This window comes from Triticum aestivum, chromosome 7B, assembly GCF_018294505.1.
Source record: "Triticum aestivum cultivar Chinese Spring chromosome 7B, IWGSC CS RefSeq v2.1, whole genome shotgun sequence".
Lineage (NCBI taxonomy): Eukaryota > Viridiplantae > Streptophyta > Magnoliopsida > Poales > Poaceae > Triticum > Triticum aestivum.
Genome location: NC_057813.1, coordinates 441297781 through 441315977, shown reverse-complemented (window position 1 = coordinate 441315977; position 18197 = coordinate 441297781). Strand labels below are relative to the sequence as shown.

The window sequence follows — 18197 nt, the reverse complement described above, 5'->3', positions numbered from 1 at the left end:
AGTCTGAGGTCCGGCTCGGATGAACCGATCGTGACAATCGCAGAGGTGCTCCCTTTACTCCCTAGCTGAACAATCGGGAACGTAGGGGTAAACACAGGAGCAAGGCAACCCAGCTTGCAAATCGCTTAAGTCAACATTGTGCATATTGTGGCGTAATACACGAACAAGGAATGAAGCCGTACAAGTATAATCATATGCAAGAGGAAAAGCTCCATCAAGGGAGCCCCCAAATAAACGGGGTATTTGAATATGGGTGTCACAAACAAAGTTATGACAAGGAACTTTGTCACAAACAACTTTGTGCCAAAAAGTATAATGCTTGTTCGAACCGAACAAAAATTAAAACTGAAAGTTTTTTAGCATGAAAGAGACTTAGCTAGTTAATGTGTTCGGCATTGATGACGCGGTCCGAGCTTGATGCGGGACAAGGTTCCAGCCCCCAGGCTGGTCCCAAGGTGGCCGAGCAGAGAGTTCGGCACTCCGAGAAGATGAAGCCCCCAGTCCAGCCGCGGTAATGAAGCAGGTCGGCGCGCCAAGGCGACAACACAATTCGGTCGACGGAGGCGACAACACGGCTCAGTCTGAGTCTATTGGCTGCACAGATAAAATAGTGCAAACCAAAAAGTAATGACAAATACAGATAATAATGTATAAAAAATTCTTCTACTTATTTAATATAAGTGAAGTAAATAATGAAAGAGATATGGCCTGAGTGTCGAGGTCAATGTCGATGCAGGGCATCGGCGTGACGCAGTGAAGGCGTGACAAAGCCCGAATCACAGGTCGGTCCGAGTTCCGGATACGGCGTTCGCCGAACTATGCACGAAAACTGACCGAACCACCACGCGACCGTCGTTAATGCGGCCAGCATTTGATAGACCTGTGTATAGATGATGGAACAAAGCAGAGTAATAATTCCTTCGGAAAAATAAACCCAAACAAGCAAAAATTGCTGGGATTAATAGCACCTGGTTTATTTATTGTAGCGGTCCGAAGAAAGGTTACTCCAAAAATTGGGACTCGATCCACACACCCATTGCCTAATGGGTGATGAAGCGAAGGCATGATGATGCTGGCAAAGGTTGGCTTGCCGAGGCAAAGCCCGTGGTCCAGCTAATGTGATGAAGCTGGTCGGCCGGTGATGCCGGAGTCTCTGAGGTAAGTTAATGAAGGGATGACGAAGCCCCCAGTCCAGGCGAGGAGACGGAGCAGGTTGGTGAGGAGATGTGTCAGCCGAGGTGTTGAAGTAGTCCGTCGTGATGGACATCGGCTCGATGAAGCAACAGTTCGGCCATGCCGATGCAGGTCATGGCTTGTGACGTGATCAATGCTGGCTTGATGAAGTGACCATGCGGCGATACCGGTGTGCCCACTCCGTGTAACCCGTGGGGCGGCGATGTTGGTGAAGATTTATCTTTCGCGATGCCGAACTATTGTTCGGCTGGGCGGGATGATGATCCGAAGAAGTTGAGCTCGGCTCAACAAAGTGATGACGTGTCTAGCGCAGGTCGGCCGCCATGGAGTGACATTGTCGGGCCGGTTGGACACCAACGCGATGGTGAAGATCGTATTGCAAAAATACTTTTAATACTAGTAGGGTGTGCTTGAGAATAAAACACAATACCCCATACGAAAACGTACTTCAAAAAGGATGTCCGGAATCCCGTTCATAAAAAAGATGAACTCGGGTCGGATTCGTTCTCGCGCAGAAAACAGATCCGAAAAGTGATGCACTAATCGGAAGGTTTCCGGAGTTCGGACGGTCGGATCGAGCTGAATTTTGGCAGGTGGTAGATATGGGAATTTTGCAGCCAATCAACGGTTGGATCTTCCAAAGGATGTTCGAGCTAGATGCTGGACACCCCGCTCCAAAGTCGTCCAGATTCTCGTCCAGATTCAACAGGGCTCCGATATATCGGAGATTGCCGGAGATTCCTCCATCGGAACTCGACGAAATTTTTGCAGGGTTGTTGTAAACTTAATTCCGCATAATTCCACTGAAGCAATCATTTAGGCGACAGTCGAGGAGGCGGTGGCGGCGGATACGAGTTTGCTATCCAGAAAAACAGCACGGTCGCCCGAGGGCAATGTTGACGTTGAGCCCCCGAGCTCCATGGATGACTCCTCCATGATCTTGATAGAGATCGGAGTTGATGTTGATGAAGGCCCTTATCTGAACATGATGATCGGAGGTAGGGCGCAGTCCTCGGTCAAGCCAAGGTGACCCGTTGAGCTGGTGACGAAGAAACCGACGTCGCAGTTGACCTGCAGTCGAGCCATTGATCCTTTCACCAATCACACAGCGGAACTCTCAATGAAAGCACCAATGTCGGTGTCAAAACCGGCGAAACTCGGATAGGGGGTCCCAAGCTATGCGTCTTAGGATCAATGGTAACATGAACACGGGATTTTACCCAGCTTCGGGCTCTCTTGATGAGATAATACCCTACATGTTGCCTGATTGACTATAATGAGTATAGGGGTTACAAGAGTTGATCTACCTCGAGATCATATGTTGTGGTCTAAACCCTAGAGGTATGATGAGTAATGTCATGATCTATCGACTAGCCTGGCATCGGTTTATATAATGTACCAGAGGCCTAGCATAACAAGAGTCCTAGCCGAATACGCCGGTGGGGAGGAGTCCTTGTCTTGATCACCAAGTCTTGTGGAATCTTCCTTGTATGCGACAACTGTCCGAACTGGCCCATGAGTATATGGCCATGGGGGTCCTCAGCCCAATCTAACTGATCGGGAGACGACGTGGTGAGTACCCCCTAGTCGAGGACACCGTCACCGGGCGCCTCAAACCGGCCTCAGACACCTAGGTTGCCCGACACCTCTCATACCCAGCCCAAATACAACGCAGATATGGGGTGGCCTGGGGGCGTCCGCCCCATCGGCATAGCCCAGCCTGGTCCACCCTCACCCCCATAGATATCCCCATATGGAGAACCCTAGATCGAAGTCAACCCATCAGTCCACTCCACTCCCTACTCCGTTCACTTCACTTTGAGTCCCCTTCGATTCTGTTCGATGGCGAGCGATGACAGCGGCGCCGGCTCTGGTGCTGGATCCGGTGGCTCCGACGAGTGGCTGAGCCTGTTGCATGGTGCGCAACCTGGCGATGTGGAGGAGGTCGCCCTCAGCATCGCTTTTGAGACAGTCACTGCTTGAACAAGGCGACAACATCAACACCGATTCCACAACACCTGTCGCCCTTCAACCCAGTGCTGGCTCACATGGGTTGCATGGTTTTGGGGTTTCGGATATGAGCAACGTGGCTGTGGGAGCTAACATATGAGGTGTGCCCGGCCATTGCCCGCGGTGCGGTTGGGCGCGTCCGCGAATGTTTGATGGGCTAGATTTGCTGACCGCAGTTGTAGATGCTCTTAGTCTATGTAAGAGTGAAAGGATGCCTGTTTGGACTAGGACACATGCAGCCTCACTATCAAACGCACGAGTGCAGAAAAGCCTAGATATGGTGTGGCAAAAAGTGCCCTACTAGCGTGGGAGTCTAACGTCACCAATATGACGTCATTGTTAAAAAATAGTGGTGGCATTGGAGCCCACTCCAATAGTATTTTAGATGTTGATGACGTGCCACGTGGCCAATGCCACCACTATAATTTCTCACCTACCGACGTCAAATGTACTATGCACACCACCAAAATTTTGATGCTCAGTGTGCGTGTGGTGATTTGTTAGACGATTCAGAGGACCAGAGACAATGCATGCTTTAGACATAAAATTACCGATGATCCTATTGATGTGATTAATTATTTGTGTAACTTAATTAATTCCAAGGCACATATTCAAAAGGGACAAGGTCGAAAAAGCTTTGAAGAAGCAGCTCAGATGATCAAGAGGGTGCTCCAAGAGGTTTAAGATGAAGACTTGGATGTGCACCAATGTCAAGAAGAACTGGAGGATAATTTAAATTTCAAGATAGCCTAAACTCTTGTTGTGTTACATTTCTATCTTGGTCAAGCTAGCCATGCAAGGCATTGCTTGTGGTTTTGTATCCCGCATCCAAGCGGGGTGTTGTTTTTCTACTGGCTTGACATGGTAGGGGGATCCTGGTGATGACTAGATCATGTGGAGTACCTAATTGGCGGGTTTCTTTTGTTACATTTCCTTTCATGTTTTTGTTTGATCTTTTCTATGTTGTAAACTTTGGCGATTTCTTTAATAAAAATCAACAAGGATGCTCATTGCTTTAAAAAAGTGTGAAGTGCATCCTAGACCCTGGAACTATTTCGGAGTTGTCACATAGGGTCTCAAACTATAAAAAAATGTTATCCACAATGGCGACATCGAGCCTAGGCAGGGCGGGCAGTGGCCTAGGGCGTAGTGGGCTTCTGCTTCGTCTACTATAGATAAAAACACTATTTGACATTGTAGCTAGGTTGTTGGCCTGGGACAACCCTGACTCCGCTACTGGTTATTCAAATCCCCGAAGTGTAATAAGTATGTAGATATGTCACACCTGAAAAATAGTTCGAGGACCTTGATGACACATGTGTTGCACTTTACAAGTTGCTAATTCAATCATGCAACTTTACAAGTTGAAGTTTCTTTATTATAAAAAGAAGCATGAAATCTTGAGACAAAAGGAGAAGCAAATTACTTAACACTGACGAGGAAAAGCGGCATTGAGTAGAACCCTTGTGGTGGAAGTAAGAGAGCCATGGCATAATCTGGATTTACTCAGTGAAGTTGATTTGAATGGCGATTTGGAAATTAAATGTGGAAAATTCACCCTGGGGTCTTTATATTTAATTGACAACTACTGGAATGGTGCATTACAAACACCTTTGGAAACTGGAAATTCCCTTGAAGATCAGGATTATCCTTTGGCTTCTTCACAGGAATAACATCCTAACTAAAAGTAATCTGATCAAAAGGGGATGGATTGGGAATGTCCAGTGCCATTTCTATTATGATAAAGAGACCGTAAATCATCTTTTGTTGAGATGTTCACTGGCAACATTAGTATGCAAGCTATTAGCCGTGCATTGGAACTTGGTAGAACTCCATCCGTCATTTCTGATTTGATTCCAGATTTTCTGATATCTACTTCCCATAAAAATTAGATAGGTCTAATGCTTAGTGTGTGTGTGTGCAGTGATTTGTTGGTTGATTAGGAGGACAAATACAATGCATGCTTTAGGCTGGCCATTGCGCGAGTAACTTAGCTAATAACATAATGCATTCCAAGGCAAATTTGCTTATGTGACAAGTAGTTAATGCGGGAGGTAGAGATGTTTGTGGTAACATAATATTTTTATTGTAATATAACGTGCCCCGAGGTAAAATAAATCTACATCTAAATGAATCAAGACTTGCATGATACCACATATATGTTACTATCCATTATGGGGGTTGTAATATAGACAAGTAATATATGCATGTTACACCCCCGAGAGAAACATATGCATGTTACTAGTACAAGTTACTTCTCACTATAACTAGCCTTAGACATAAAATTCCTGATGACCCTCTTGATGTGATTTATTATTTATCCAATTCAATTAATTCGAAGGCATTTCTTCAGAAGGGACAAGGTCGAAAAAGCTTTGAAGAAGCAGCTCGGGTGATCAAGAGCGTGCTCCATCAGTTTATGGTGAAGACTTGGATTGGCACCTATTGGAAATATGCCCTAGAGGCAATAATAAATTGGTTATTATTATATTTCATTGTTCATGATAATTGTCTATTGTTCATGCTATAATTGTGTTATCCGGGAATCATAATACATGTGTGAATATATAGACCACAACACGTCCCTAGTGAGCCTCTAGTTGACTAGCTCGTTGATCAACAGATAGTCATGGTTTCCTGACTATGGACATTGGATGTCATTCATAACGGGATCTCATCATTAGGAGAATGATGTGATGGACAAGACCCAATCCTAAGCATAGCTCAAGATCGTGTAGTTCGTTTTGCTAGAGCTTTTCCAAATGTCAAGTATTATTTCCTTAGACCATGAGATTGTGCAACTCCCGGATACCGTAGGACTGCTTTGGGTGTGCCAAACGTCACAACGTAACTGGGTGACTATAAAGGTGCACTACGGGTATCTCCGAAAGTGTCTGTTGGGTTGGCACGAATCGAGACTGGGATTTGTCACTCCGTATGACGGAGAGGTATCTCTGGGCCCACTCGGTAATGCATCATCATAATGAGCTCAATGTGACCAAGTGTCTGGTCACGGGATCATGCATTATGGTACGAGTAAAGTGACTTGCCGGTAACGAGATTAAACGAGGTATTGGGATACCGACGATCGAATCTCGGGCAAGTAATGTACCGATTGACAAAGGGAATTGTATACGGGATTGATTGAATCCTCAACATTGTGGTTCATCTGATGAGATCATCGAGGAGCATGTGGGAACCAACATGGGTATCCAGATCCCGCTGTTGGTTATTGACTGGAGAGTCGTCTCGGTCATGTCTGCATGTCTCCCGAACCCGTAGGGTCTACACACTTAAGGTTCGGTGACACTAGGGTTGTAAAGATATTAGTATGCAGTAACCCGAAAGTTGTTCGGAGTCCCGGATGAGATCCCGGACATCACGAGGAGTTCCGGAATGGTTCGGAGGTGAAGAATTATATATAGGAAGTCAGGTTTCGGCCATCGGGAAAGTTTCGGGGGTCACCGGTATTGTACCGGGACCACCGGAAGGATCCTGGGGGTCCAACGGGTGGGCCCACCTATCCCGAAGGGGACCATGGGCTGAAGTGGGAGGGGAACCAGCCCCTGGTGGGCTGGTGCGCCCCCCCTTGCCCCCCCTGCGCCTAGGGTTGGAAACCCTAGGGGTGGGGGCGCCTCCACCTGGCTTGGGGGGCAAGTTTCCCTCCCTGGCCGCCGCCCCCCTGGAGACTGGATCTCCTAGGGCCGGCGCCCCCCTAGGGGGCCTATATAAAGAGGGGGGAGGGAGGGCAGCCGCACCAATGCTCTTGGCGCCTCCCTCTCCCTCTGCACCACCTCTCCCTCTCGTAGAGCTTGGCGAAGCCCTGCCGAGATCGCTGCTGCATCCACCACCACGCTGTCGTGCTGCTGGATCTTCATCAACCTCTCCTTCCCCCTTGCTGGATCAAGAAGGAGGAGACGTCTTCCCAACCGTACATGTGTCGAACGCGGAGGTGCTGTCCGTTCAGCACTAGGATCATTGGTGATTTGGATCACGACGAGTACGACTCCCTCAACCCCGTTCTCTTGAACGCTTCCGCTCGCGATCTACAAGGGTATGTAGATGCACTCCTCTCTCTTGTTGCTAGATGAAGTCCATAGATTGATCTTGGTGAAGCGTAGATTTTTTGTATTTTCTGCAAGGTTCTCCAACAGTGGCATCATGAGCTAGGTCTATGCGTAGTTTCTATGCACGAGTAGAACACAAGTTGTTGTGGGCGTTGATTTTGTTCAATATGCTTACCATTACTAGTCCAATCTTGTTTCGACAGTATTGTGGGATGAAGTGGCCCGGACCGACCTTACACGTACACTTACGTTAGACAGATTCCACCGACTAACATGCACTTGTTGCATAAGGTGGCTAGCGGGTGCCAGTCTCTCCCACTTTAGTCGGATCAGATTCGATGAAAAGGGTCCTTATGAAGGGTAAATAGCAATTGGCATATCACGTTGTGGTTTTTGCGTAGGTAAGAAACGTTCTTGCTAGAAACCCATAGCAGCCACGTAAAACATGCAAACAACAATTAGAGGACGTCTAACTTGTTTTTGCACGGTATGCTATGTGATGTGATATGGCCAAAAGAATGTGATGAATGATATGTGATGTATGAGATTGATCATGTTCTTGTAATAGGAATCACGACTTGCATGTCGATGAGTATGACAACCGGCAGAAGCCATAGGAGTTGTCTTAATTTATTGTATGACTTGCGTGTCATTGAACAACACCATGTAATTACTTTACTTTATTGCTAAACCGTTAGCCATAGTAGTAGAAGTAATAGTTGGCGAGACAACTTCATGGAGACACGATGATGGAGATCATGATGATGGAGATCATGAGTGTCATGCCGGTGACGATGATGATCATGGAGCCCCGAAGATGGAGATCAAAAGGAGCAAAATGATATTGGCCATATCATGTCACTTTTTGATTGCATGTGATGTTTATCATGTTTATGCATCTTATTTGCTGAGAACGACGGTAGTAAATAAGATGATCCCTCATTAAAATTTCAAGAAAGTGTTCCCCCTAACTATGCACCGTTGCGAAAGTTCGTTGTTTCAAAGCACCACGCGATGATCGGGTGTGATAGATTCTAACGTTCACATACAACGGGTGTAAGCTAGATTTACATACGCGAAACACTTAGGTTGACTTGACGAGCCTGGCATGTACATACATGGCCTCGGAACACAAGAGACCGAAAGGTCGAGCACGAGTCATATGGTAGATACGATCAACATGAAGATGTTCACCGATGATAACTAGTCCATCTCACGCGATGATCGGACACAGCCTAGTTGACTCGGATCATGTAATCACTTAGATGACTAGAGGGATGTCTATCTGAGTGGGAGTTCATAAGATGAACTTAATTATCCTGAATATAGTCAAAAGGTCTTTGCAAATTATGTCGTAGCTCGCATTTTAGTTCTACCATTTTAGATATGTTCCTAGAGAAAATTTAGTTGAAAGCTGATAGTAGCAATTATGCGGACTGGGTCCATAAACTGAGGATTGTCCTCATTGCTGCGTAGAAGGCTTATGTCCTTAATGCACTGCTCGGTGTGCTAAACCTCGAACGTCGTATGTGGATGTTGCGAACATCTGACATACATGTTTTTGATAACTACGTGATAGTTCAGTAATGTTAAACGGTTTAAAATTGAGGCACCAAAGACGATTTCAAAACGTCGCGGAACATATGAGATGTTTCGAGGGCTGAAATTGGGATTTCAGGCTCGTGCCCACGTCAAGAGGTATAAGACCTCCGACGATTTTTCTTAGCCTGCAAACTAAGGGAGAAAAGCTCAATCGTTGAGCCTGTGCTCAGATTGTCTGAGTACAACAATCACTTGAATCGAGTGGGAGTTGATCTTCCAGATGTGATAGTGATGTTTCTCCAAAGTCATTGCCACCAAGCTGCTAGAGCTTCGTGATGAACTATAACATATCAGGGATAGATATGATGATCCTTGAAATATTCGCGATGTTTGACGCCGCGAAAGTAGTAATCAAGTAGGAGCATCAATTGTTGATGGTTGGTGAAACCACTAGTTTCAAGAAGGGCAAGGGCAAGAAGGAATACTTCATAAAATGGCAAATCAGTTGCTGCTCTAGTGAAGAAACCCAAGGTTGAACCAAACCCGAGACTAAGTGCTTCTATAATAAGGGGAATGGTCACTGGAGCAGAATTACCCTAGGTACTTGGTAGGTAAGAAGGCAGGCAAGGTCGATAGAAGTATATTGGATATACATGTGTACTCTACTAGTACTCCTCGTAGCACCATGGTAATAGATAGAGGTTCGGTTGCTAAGTGTTAGTAACTCGAAATAAAAGGCTACGGAATAAAAGGAGACTAGCTAAAGGCGAGGTGACGATATGTGTTGGAAATATTTCCAAGGTTGATGTGATCAAACATCGCACACTCCCTCTACCATCGGGATCAGTGTTAAACCTAAATAATTGTTATTTGGTATTTGCGTTGAGCATAGACATGATTGGATTATGTCTATCGCAATACGGTTATTCATTTAAGGAGAATAATGGTTACTCTGTTTATTTGAATAATACCTTCAATGGTCTTGCACCTAAAATGAATGGTTTATTGAATCTTGATCATAGTAATACATATGTTCATGCCAAAAGATATAAGGTAGTAAGGATAGTACCACCTACTTGTGGCACTGCCATGTAAGCCATATTGATATAAAACCCATGAAGAAGCTCCATGTTGATGGATCTTTGGACTCACTCGTTTTTGAAAAGTTTGAGACATGCGAACCATGTCTATTGGTATGTACGCATGAAGAAACTCCATGCAGATGGATCGTTTGGACTCACTTGATTTTGAATCACTTGAGACATGCAAATCATACCACATGGGCAAGATGACTGAAAAGCCTCGTTTTCAGTAAGATGGAACAAGAAAGCAACTTGTTGGAAGTAACACATTTTTTATGTGTGCAGTCCAATGAGTGCTGAGGCATGCAGTGGATATCGTTATGTTCTTACTTCACAGATGATTTGAGTAGATGTTGAGTATATTTACTTGATGAAACACAAGTCTGAATTATTGAAAGGTTCAAGTAATTTCAGAGTGAAGTTTAAGATCTTCGTGACAAGAGGATAAAATGTCTATGATATGATCATAGAGATGAATATCTGAGTTACGAGTTTGGTACACAGTTGAGACATTGTGGAAATTATTTCACAACTAACACCGCCTGGAACACCATAGTGTGATGGTGTGTCCGAACATCATAGATGCACCCTATTGAATATGGGGCATACCATGATGTCTCTTATCGAATTACCACTATCGTTCATGGGTTAGGCATTAGAGACAACCGCATTCACTTTAAATAGGGCACCACGTAATTCAGTTGAGATGACACCGTATGAACTATGGTTTAGAGAAACCTAAGTTGACGTTTCTTAAAAGTTTGGGGCTGCGACGCTTATGTGAAAAAAAGGTTTCAGGCTGATAAGCTCGAACCCAAAGCGGATAAATGCATCTTCATAGGACACCCAAAACAGTTGGGTATACCTCCAGTCTCAGTTCCGGAAGCAAAAAGGATTGTTTCTAGAATTAGGTCCTTTCTCGAGGAAAAGTTTCTCTCGAAAGAATTGAAGATAGAACTTGATGAGGTTGTCGAACCCTCACTTCAACCGGAGAGTAGTGCAACACAGAAAGATGTTTCTGTGGAATCTACGACTGTTGAAGAGGAAGCTAATGATAGTGATCATGAAGCTTCGGATCAAGTTGTTATCAAACCTCGTAGGTCGATAAGGATATGTACTACTCCTGAGTGGTACGGTGATCCTGTCTTAGAGGTCATGTTGTTGGACAACAATGAACCTACGAGCTATGGAGAAGCGATGGTGGGCCCATATTCTGACAAATGGTTAGAAGCCATGAAATCCGAGATAGGATCCATGTATCAGAACAAAGCATGGACTTTGGTGGACTTGCCCGATGATCGGCAAGCCATTGAGATAAATGGATCTTTAAGAAGAAGACGGACGTGGACGGTAATGTCACCGTCGATGAAGCTCGACTTGTGGTGAAGAGTTTTTCACAAGTTCAAGGAGTTGACTACGATGAGATTTTCTCATCCGTTGCGATGCTTAAGTCCATTGGAATCATGTTAGCATTAGCTGCATTTATGAAATCTGGCAGATGGATGTCAAAAACAAGTTTCCTTACCAATTTTCGTAAGGAAAGGTTGTATGTGATAAAATCAGAAAGGTTTTGTTGATCCTAAGGATGCTAAAAGGTATGATAGCTCCAGCGATCCTTCCATGGACTAGAGCAAGCATCTCGGAGTCAGAATATACACTTTGATGGAGTGATCAAAGTTTTTGGGTTTATACAAAATTTGTTATAAACTTGTATTTACAATAAAGTGAGTGCGAGCACTACAACATTTCTGACAAGTATATGTGAATGACATATTGTTGATCCGAAATGATGTAAAATTTCTGGAAAGCATAAAGGGTTGTTTGAAAGGAGTTTTTCAAAGGAAGACCTGGAAAGTTGCTTACATATTGGGCATCAAGATCTATAGAGATAGATCAAGACGCCTGATGATACTTTCAAAAGAACACACACCTTTGACATGATTTTGAAGGAGTTCAAAATAGGTCAGTCAAAGAAGGAGTTCTTACCTGAGTTATACGGTGTGAAGTTGAGTAAGACTCAAAGCTTGACTGCGGCAGAAGAAAGAGGAAGGATGAAGGTCGTCCCCTATGCTTTTGTCATAGGCTCTATACGGTATGCCATGCTGAGTACCGCACCTGATGTGTGACTTGCCACATGTCTGGCAAGAGGGTACAAAGGTGATCCAGGAGTGGATCACTAGATAGCGGTCAAAATTATCCTTAGAGGAATAAGGAAATGTTTCTCGGTTATGGAGGTGATAAAGAGTTCAACGTAAAGAGTTACATCGATGCAAGCTTAACACCTATCCGGATAGCTCTGAGTAGAGATACCGGATACATACAATGGAGCAACAATTTGGAATAGCTCCAAGTGGAACGTGGTAGCAGCATCTACGATATGACATAAGGTTTTTGCAAAATACATAGGGATCTGAATGTTGCAGACCCGTTGACTACAACCTCTCTCACAAGCATAACATGATCAAACCCAGAACTCATTGAGTGTTAATCACATAGTGATGTGAACTAGACTGTTGACTCTAGTAAACTCTTTGGATGTTAGTCACATGGTGATGTGACCTATGAGTGTTAATCACATGGTGATGTGAACTAGATTATTGACTCTAGTGCAAGTGGGAGACTGTTGGAAATATGCCCTAGAGGCAATAATAAATTGGTTATTATTATATTTCCTTGTTCATGATAATTGTCTATTGTTCATGCTATAATTGTGTTATCCGGAAATCATAATACATGTGTGAATATATAGACCACAACACGTCCCTAGTGAGCCTCTAGTTGACTAGCTCGTTGATCAACAGATAATCATGGTTTCCTGACTATGGACATTGGATGTCATTGATAACGGGATCACATCATTAGGAGAATGATGTGATGGACAAGACCCAATCCTAAGCATAGCTCAAGATCGTGTAGTTCGTTTTGCTAGAGCTTTTCCAAATGTCAAGTATCATTTCCTTAGACCATGAGATTGTGCAACTCCCGGATACCTTTGGAGTGCTTTGGGTGTGCCAAACGTCACAACATAACTGGGTGACTATAAAGGTGCACTACGGGTATCTCCGAAAGTGTCTGTTGGGTTGGCACGAATCGAGACTGGGATTTTTCACTCCGTATGACGGAGAGGTATCTCTGGGCCCACTTGATAATGCATCATCATAATGAGATCAATGTGACCAAGTGTCTGGTCACGGGATCATGCATTACGGTACAAGTAAAGTTACTTGCCAGTAACGAGATTAAACGAGGTACTGGGATACCGACGATCGAATCTCGGGCAAGTAACGTACCGATTGACAAAGGGAATTGTATACGGGATTGATTGAATCCTCGACATCGTGGTTCATCCAATGAGATCATCGAGGAGCATGTGGGAACCAACATGGGTATCCATATCCTGCTGTTGGTTATTGACCGGAGAGTCGTCTCGGTCATGTCTGCATGTCTCCCGAACCCGTAGGGTCTACACACTTAAGGTTCGGTGACGCTAGGATTGTAAAGATATTAGTATGTAGTAACCCGAAAGTTGTTCGGAGTCCCGGATGAGATCCCGGACGTCACGAGGAGTTCCAGAATGGTCCGGAGGTGAAGAATTGTATATAGGAAGTCAGGTTTCGGCCATCGGGAAAGTTTCGGGGGTCACCGGTATTGTACCGGGACCACCGGAAGGGTCCCGGGGGTCCACCGGGTGGGGACACCTATCCCGGAGGGCCCCATGGGCTGAAGTGGGAGGGGAACCAGGCCCTGGTGGGCTGGTGCGCCCCCTCCTTGGGCCCCCCTTGCGCCTAGGGTTGGAAACCCTAGGTATGGGGGCGCCTCCACCTGGCTTGGGGGGCAAGTTTCCCCCCTGGCCGCCACCCCCCTGGAGATTGGATCTCCTAGGGCCGGCGCCCCCCCTAGGGGGCCTATATAAAGAGGGGGAGGGAGGGCAGCCGCACCAATGCTCTTGGCGCCTCCCTCTCCCTCTGCACCACCTCTCCCTCTCGTAGAGCTTGGCGAAGCCCTGCCGAGATCGCTGCTGCATCCACCACCACGCCGTCGTGCTGCTGAATCTTCATCAACCTCTCCTTCCCCCTTGCTGGATCAAGAAGGAGGAGACGTCTTCCCAACCGTACGTGTGTTGAACGCGGAGGTGTTGTCCGTTCAGCACTAGGATCATCGGTGATTTGGATCACGACGAGTACGACTCCCTCGACCCCGTTCTCTTGAGCGCTTCCGCTCGCGATCTACAAGGGTATGTAGATGCACTCCTTTCTCTCGTTGCTAGATGAACTCCATAGATTGATCTTGGTGAAGCGTAGAATTTTTTTATTTTCTGCAACGTTCTCCAACAGCACCGATATCAAGAATTGTTGTAAACTATTGTGGTGTTGTGTTTGTATCTTGGCCAGGCTAGCTATCCAGGGCTATGCTCGTGGTTTTGTATCTTGCTATCTTGCAGCCAGGCAGGGTGTTGTTTTTCTGCTGGTTTGATGTGGTAGAGGATCCTGGTGATTACTAGATCATGTGTAGTGCCTAATCGTTGGGTTTCTTTTGTTTGACGGTTTCTACGATAAAAACCAACTAGGAGACTCGTTGCTTCAAAACAAAGCGAAGTGAATCCTAGACCTTGGATCTATTTCAGAGTTGTTACATAGAGTCTTAAACGGAAAATTTAAATTTCGAGGTTGTTGTAAACATTGTAGTGTTACATTTGTATCTTGTCCAGGCTAGCTATGTAGGGCTATGCTCGTGGTTTTGTATCTTGCTATCTTGCAGCCAGGCAGGGTGTTGTTTTTCTGCTGGTTTGATGTGGTAGGGGATCTTTGGTGATGACTAGATCATGTGTAGTGTGTAATCGTTGGGTTTCTTTTGTTACATTTCATTTCATGTTTTTTGTTTGATCTTTTATGCTTTGTAAACTTTGATAATTTCTACAATAAAAACCAATTAGGAGACTTGTTGCTTCAAAACAGAGCGAAGTCAATCCTAGACCTTGGATCTATTCCAGAGTTGTCACATATAGTCTTAAACTATAAAAAATGCTATCCACAATGGCGGCATCGGGCCCAGGAAAGGGGGGCAGTGGCCTAGGCCATAGTGGGCTTCCGCTTCGTTTACTATAGATAAAAACACTATTTCACATTGTAGCTAGATTGTTGGTCTGGGACAACTGTGACTCCGCTACTAGTTATTCAGATCCTCAAAGTGTAATAATTATGTCGATACATCACACCTCGAAAATAGTTTGAGGACCTTGATGGCAAACATGTTGCATTTTGAGGACCACTCGAGGATCTTAATTTAATTTTTCGCGGGGTAATACGTGTTGGCCGTTAAGGGGACTGGTCGCGGATGAAATTGCCATAGGGCGAGGTTAACACCAATTGAATAGGCAGGCTCGCGCGTGCAAGTTGCCATGTGAATATGTGATCACCCAGAAACTAAACTGATGAACATCGTCTCCACACTGTACTACGTTAAACCGATACGGCTGCCTCCTTTTTTTTTCGAGAGTACAACCTAGGCGTGCCATATTTTTATAGAAGACATAAATCAAGTATAAGAAAGTACAACTTGTTGCGAATAACAATTGTGACAAAAACTCCACACCAAGTTAATCAAAAGATTAGCCATCACAACTAATACAAACACAACACAAAGTAGCCTGCCCTAAACAGATTTACAAACCACGCCTCGGCCACCATCGGTTATCCCAATGAGGAACAACTTCCATCGAACTTTCCTCGTCGATGCATCAACCATCCTTGAATGCCTAAGAAGAGACGACGAGCGATAACTGGGTTTCGTTGGACCCGAGAAAACAATCATCTTGGACTCACTAGCAGCTGTGTGCATAGCGCCCACGAAGATCTGCTCTAACCAGCAACAAGCACCGGAGAACCACATCATACAGGACCTCAAGCCACGTCTCCTTCTCATGTGCCCATGGCTTCGCTTGGATTCCGGTTGCCTAGTAGAGATCGATCTCCCGAGCCTCGCGTGCAGTACGGAGTACCGGACGGGCACTGCAAGTCGCAAGAGAAAATGTGGCTGGCCCAAGTTTCGCGTCAGAATTGGCGCTGGCTCTGAATTCTGGCAGGAAAAACAGTGCGCTCGTGCGCTCCGGATAATGGAATTCTGCACGGGCGCACGTGGTAATAGTGCGCTCGCGCTGCAGCCAACATCATGCCCGGCCGGAGGGGAACGACTTGGAATGTTTCAAATATATTCAGGCCTGCTGGAACGGATCGAAAATTCGAAATGTAGCAGGCGGCACCGAGAGCGATGGACCGTACGTGCGTGCGTATTCTTCTTCCTTCGGTCGTTGGCGGCACGGTGGCACAGTGGTGTAGTAGAATCGTACGCTGCTTTTCTACAACAACCACGACTAGTAGAGTACTGTACGTACCAGTAGAGCCGTCGACGACCATGTGCGCAGGCGCAGCTGCCTCTTTTATCACCCCATTTACTTTGACTCGTGGGCTCATGGCTCAAGGCTCGGCTTTTGTACATACTTTCGATTATAATTTGAAGGAAACCCATTTGGACCGTATTTTACCCGGATCATGACCACCCGGGCAGGCAAACGTGCGTGGTTTCGTTGAAAGCGACAAACTGGTCTTTTATCTAACGGGCAAACTAGTTGGAAACGTAGGTGATGGATGAAAATGCGTGGTTTTGTTCGGGTCATACGTGGATCGGTTAGTCAGAGCAGCGACCCCGCAAAGAGGCGTCGCTCTCGTGGTTGAAAAAGCTGGCGAGCCGTAGCATCACGTCCACCAGCTTTCTTGGACGCCATCTATGATGCGAGGTTATCACGCTTAAGCATGTGCACAAGTTTGACCGCCTTCATTGTTAGTACTAGTATGTTAACCATGCATCGACCGGCGGGAGCAAGTTAACCTGGCCAAGAATTGACCGAAGGTTGCTGCTTTTGCTTCCATGGGATGAGAATATGCTACAGCTATGTAGCGGCTCTATAGCACTTTTGTGCACTTTTTTTGTTGCCGGAAATACTAGCACTTTGGCGTTGCTACTTTAACCCTGCTCCGGTCGTTCGATCCAAGTTGTTCTGGTTGTGCATACACTGTCGGAATGTAGACTAGTAGAGCTTCACCACTCACAAACTTAATCATGCACCGGTATTTAGTATGCGGGAAATATGGTAGCGAATGTGGATGTATACAAGGTTAATCAGGTTCAAAAAAAAGTGAGCTAAAATTGCCACGGCTGATCCGATCCGATCCGGTTCAAAACTGCAGCAGACGGTACGTTGCCATTTGATCTGAGGCCACACTATTTACAAACAACACCAGAAAGGAAAAACCAAAACAAGCGGACGGAGCAAAACCCAGATACGAGTACATCACCAGTGAGAAATCAAGCTACTACTGCTCTAACAGGCTACTACATAGTACAGTTGGTGTTCATCCTAACTCAAGCACCACTCCATGGATCCATCCTTTGGAGAGAAACAGAAAAACAAGAAGCCTCTCCATGGATCACACGATGCACACGGACGGATCTGAGCAAGAAAGCTAGTAGCCCATGCATGGAGGAGACCAAGCTCTGATCACGGTGGCCGGGGAGGAGAGATCGAGAGCAGACGGCGTGTAGGTTGTCAGCTAGGTGGCGTCGGCGGCCTCGGGGCACTCGAGGATGCACTCGAGGCGCGGGCGCCAGGCGTCGGCGCGCGGCGGCTTGTCGTCGTCGGCCCGGGCGTTGCCCATCTGGCGGAGCACGTCCTCGAGGCGCTGCTCGCCGCTCTTGAGCTGCGCCATGAGCCACTCCAGCTCCGCCCTCGTCAGGACCACTTTCACCTTCATCCCGGCCGCCGGCGACGCGGACGCCGGGACCTCCTCCTCCTCCTCCTCCTCGTCTTCCTCCTGCAGCAGCACCTGGCCGATGCTCCTGAGCTCCTCCTGCTCCTCCCTCTCCTCCGGCGCCACCCGCTCGCCGTGGCCGTGCCGCCGCCGCATCTCGCGCTGCTGCTGCGTAGACGCCTTGTTCAGGCAGTTGCCCATGGCGACAAGGTGGTGGGGCAGACAGAGTAGCTTTGGTAAGTGGCTCGCTTTTGCTAAGAGGTGGCAGGAGCGCAGGCGCGGGGTGTTATATAACGACCAGGCACGAGGGTGGCCGTAGCCAGCCACTAGCTCGGAAGGAAGCATTGGGTTGGTGCGTGGTGTGCGGGCACCGTGGGGCCCACGAAGGGCAACGAAAGCTGCATGCACATGGTGGGGTCCGGGCCGGGGTCACGGGATAGGTGTGGTGTGGTGTGGTGCGGCCTCTGTGTGGTGTGGTTCGGGTTCGGTGCGTGGCC

At 46.5% G+C, this 18197-nt stretch overlaps 1 protein-coding gene across 1 annotated transcript; it reads right to left on the bottom strand.

The window, feature by feature from the left end:
* Positions 1–17121: 17121 nt before the first annotated feature.
* LOC123157346 (uncharacterized) lies at positions 17122–17967 on the bottom strand. Its single transcript, XM_044575608.1, has one exon. It carries the CDS (start codon positions 17899–17901, stop codon positions 17503–17505), a length of 399 nt encoding a protein of 132 aa, XP_044431543.1. The 5' UTR covers positions 17902–17967; the 3' UTR covers positions 17122–17502.
* Between the last annotated feature and the right edge of the window lie 230 nt (positions 17968–18197).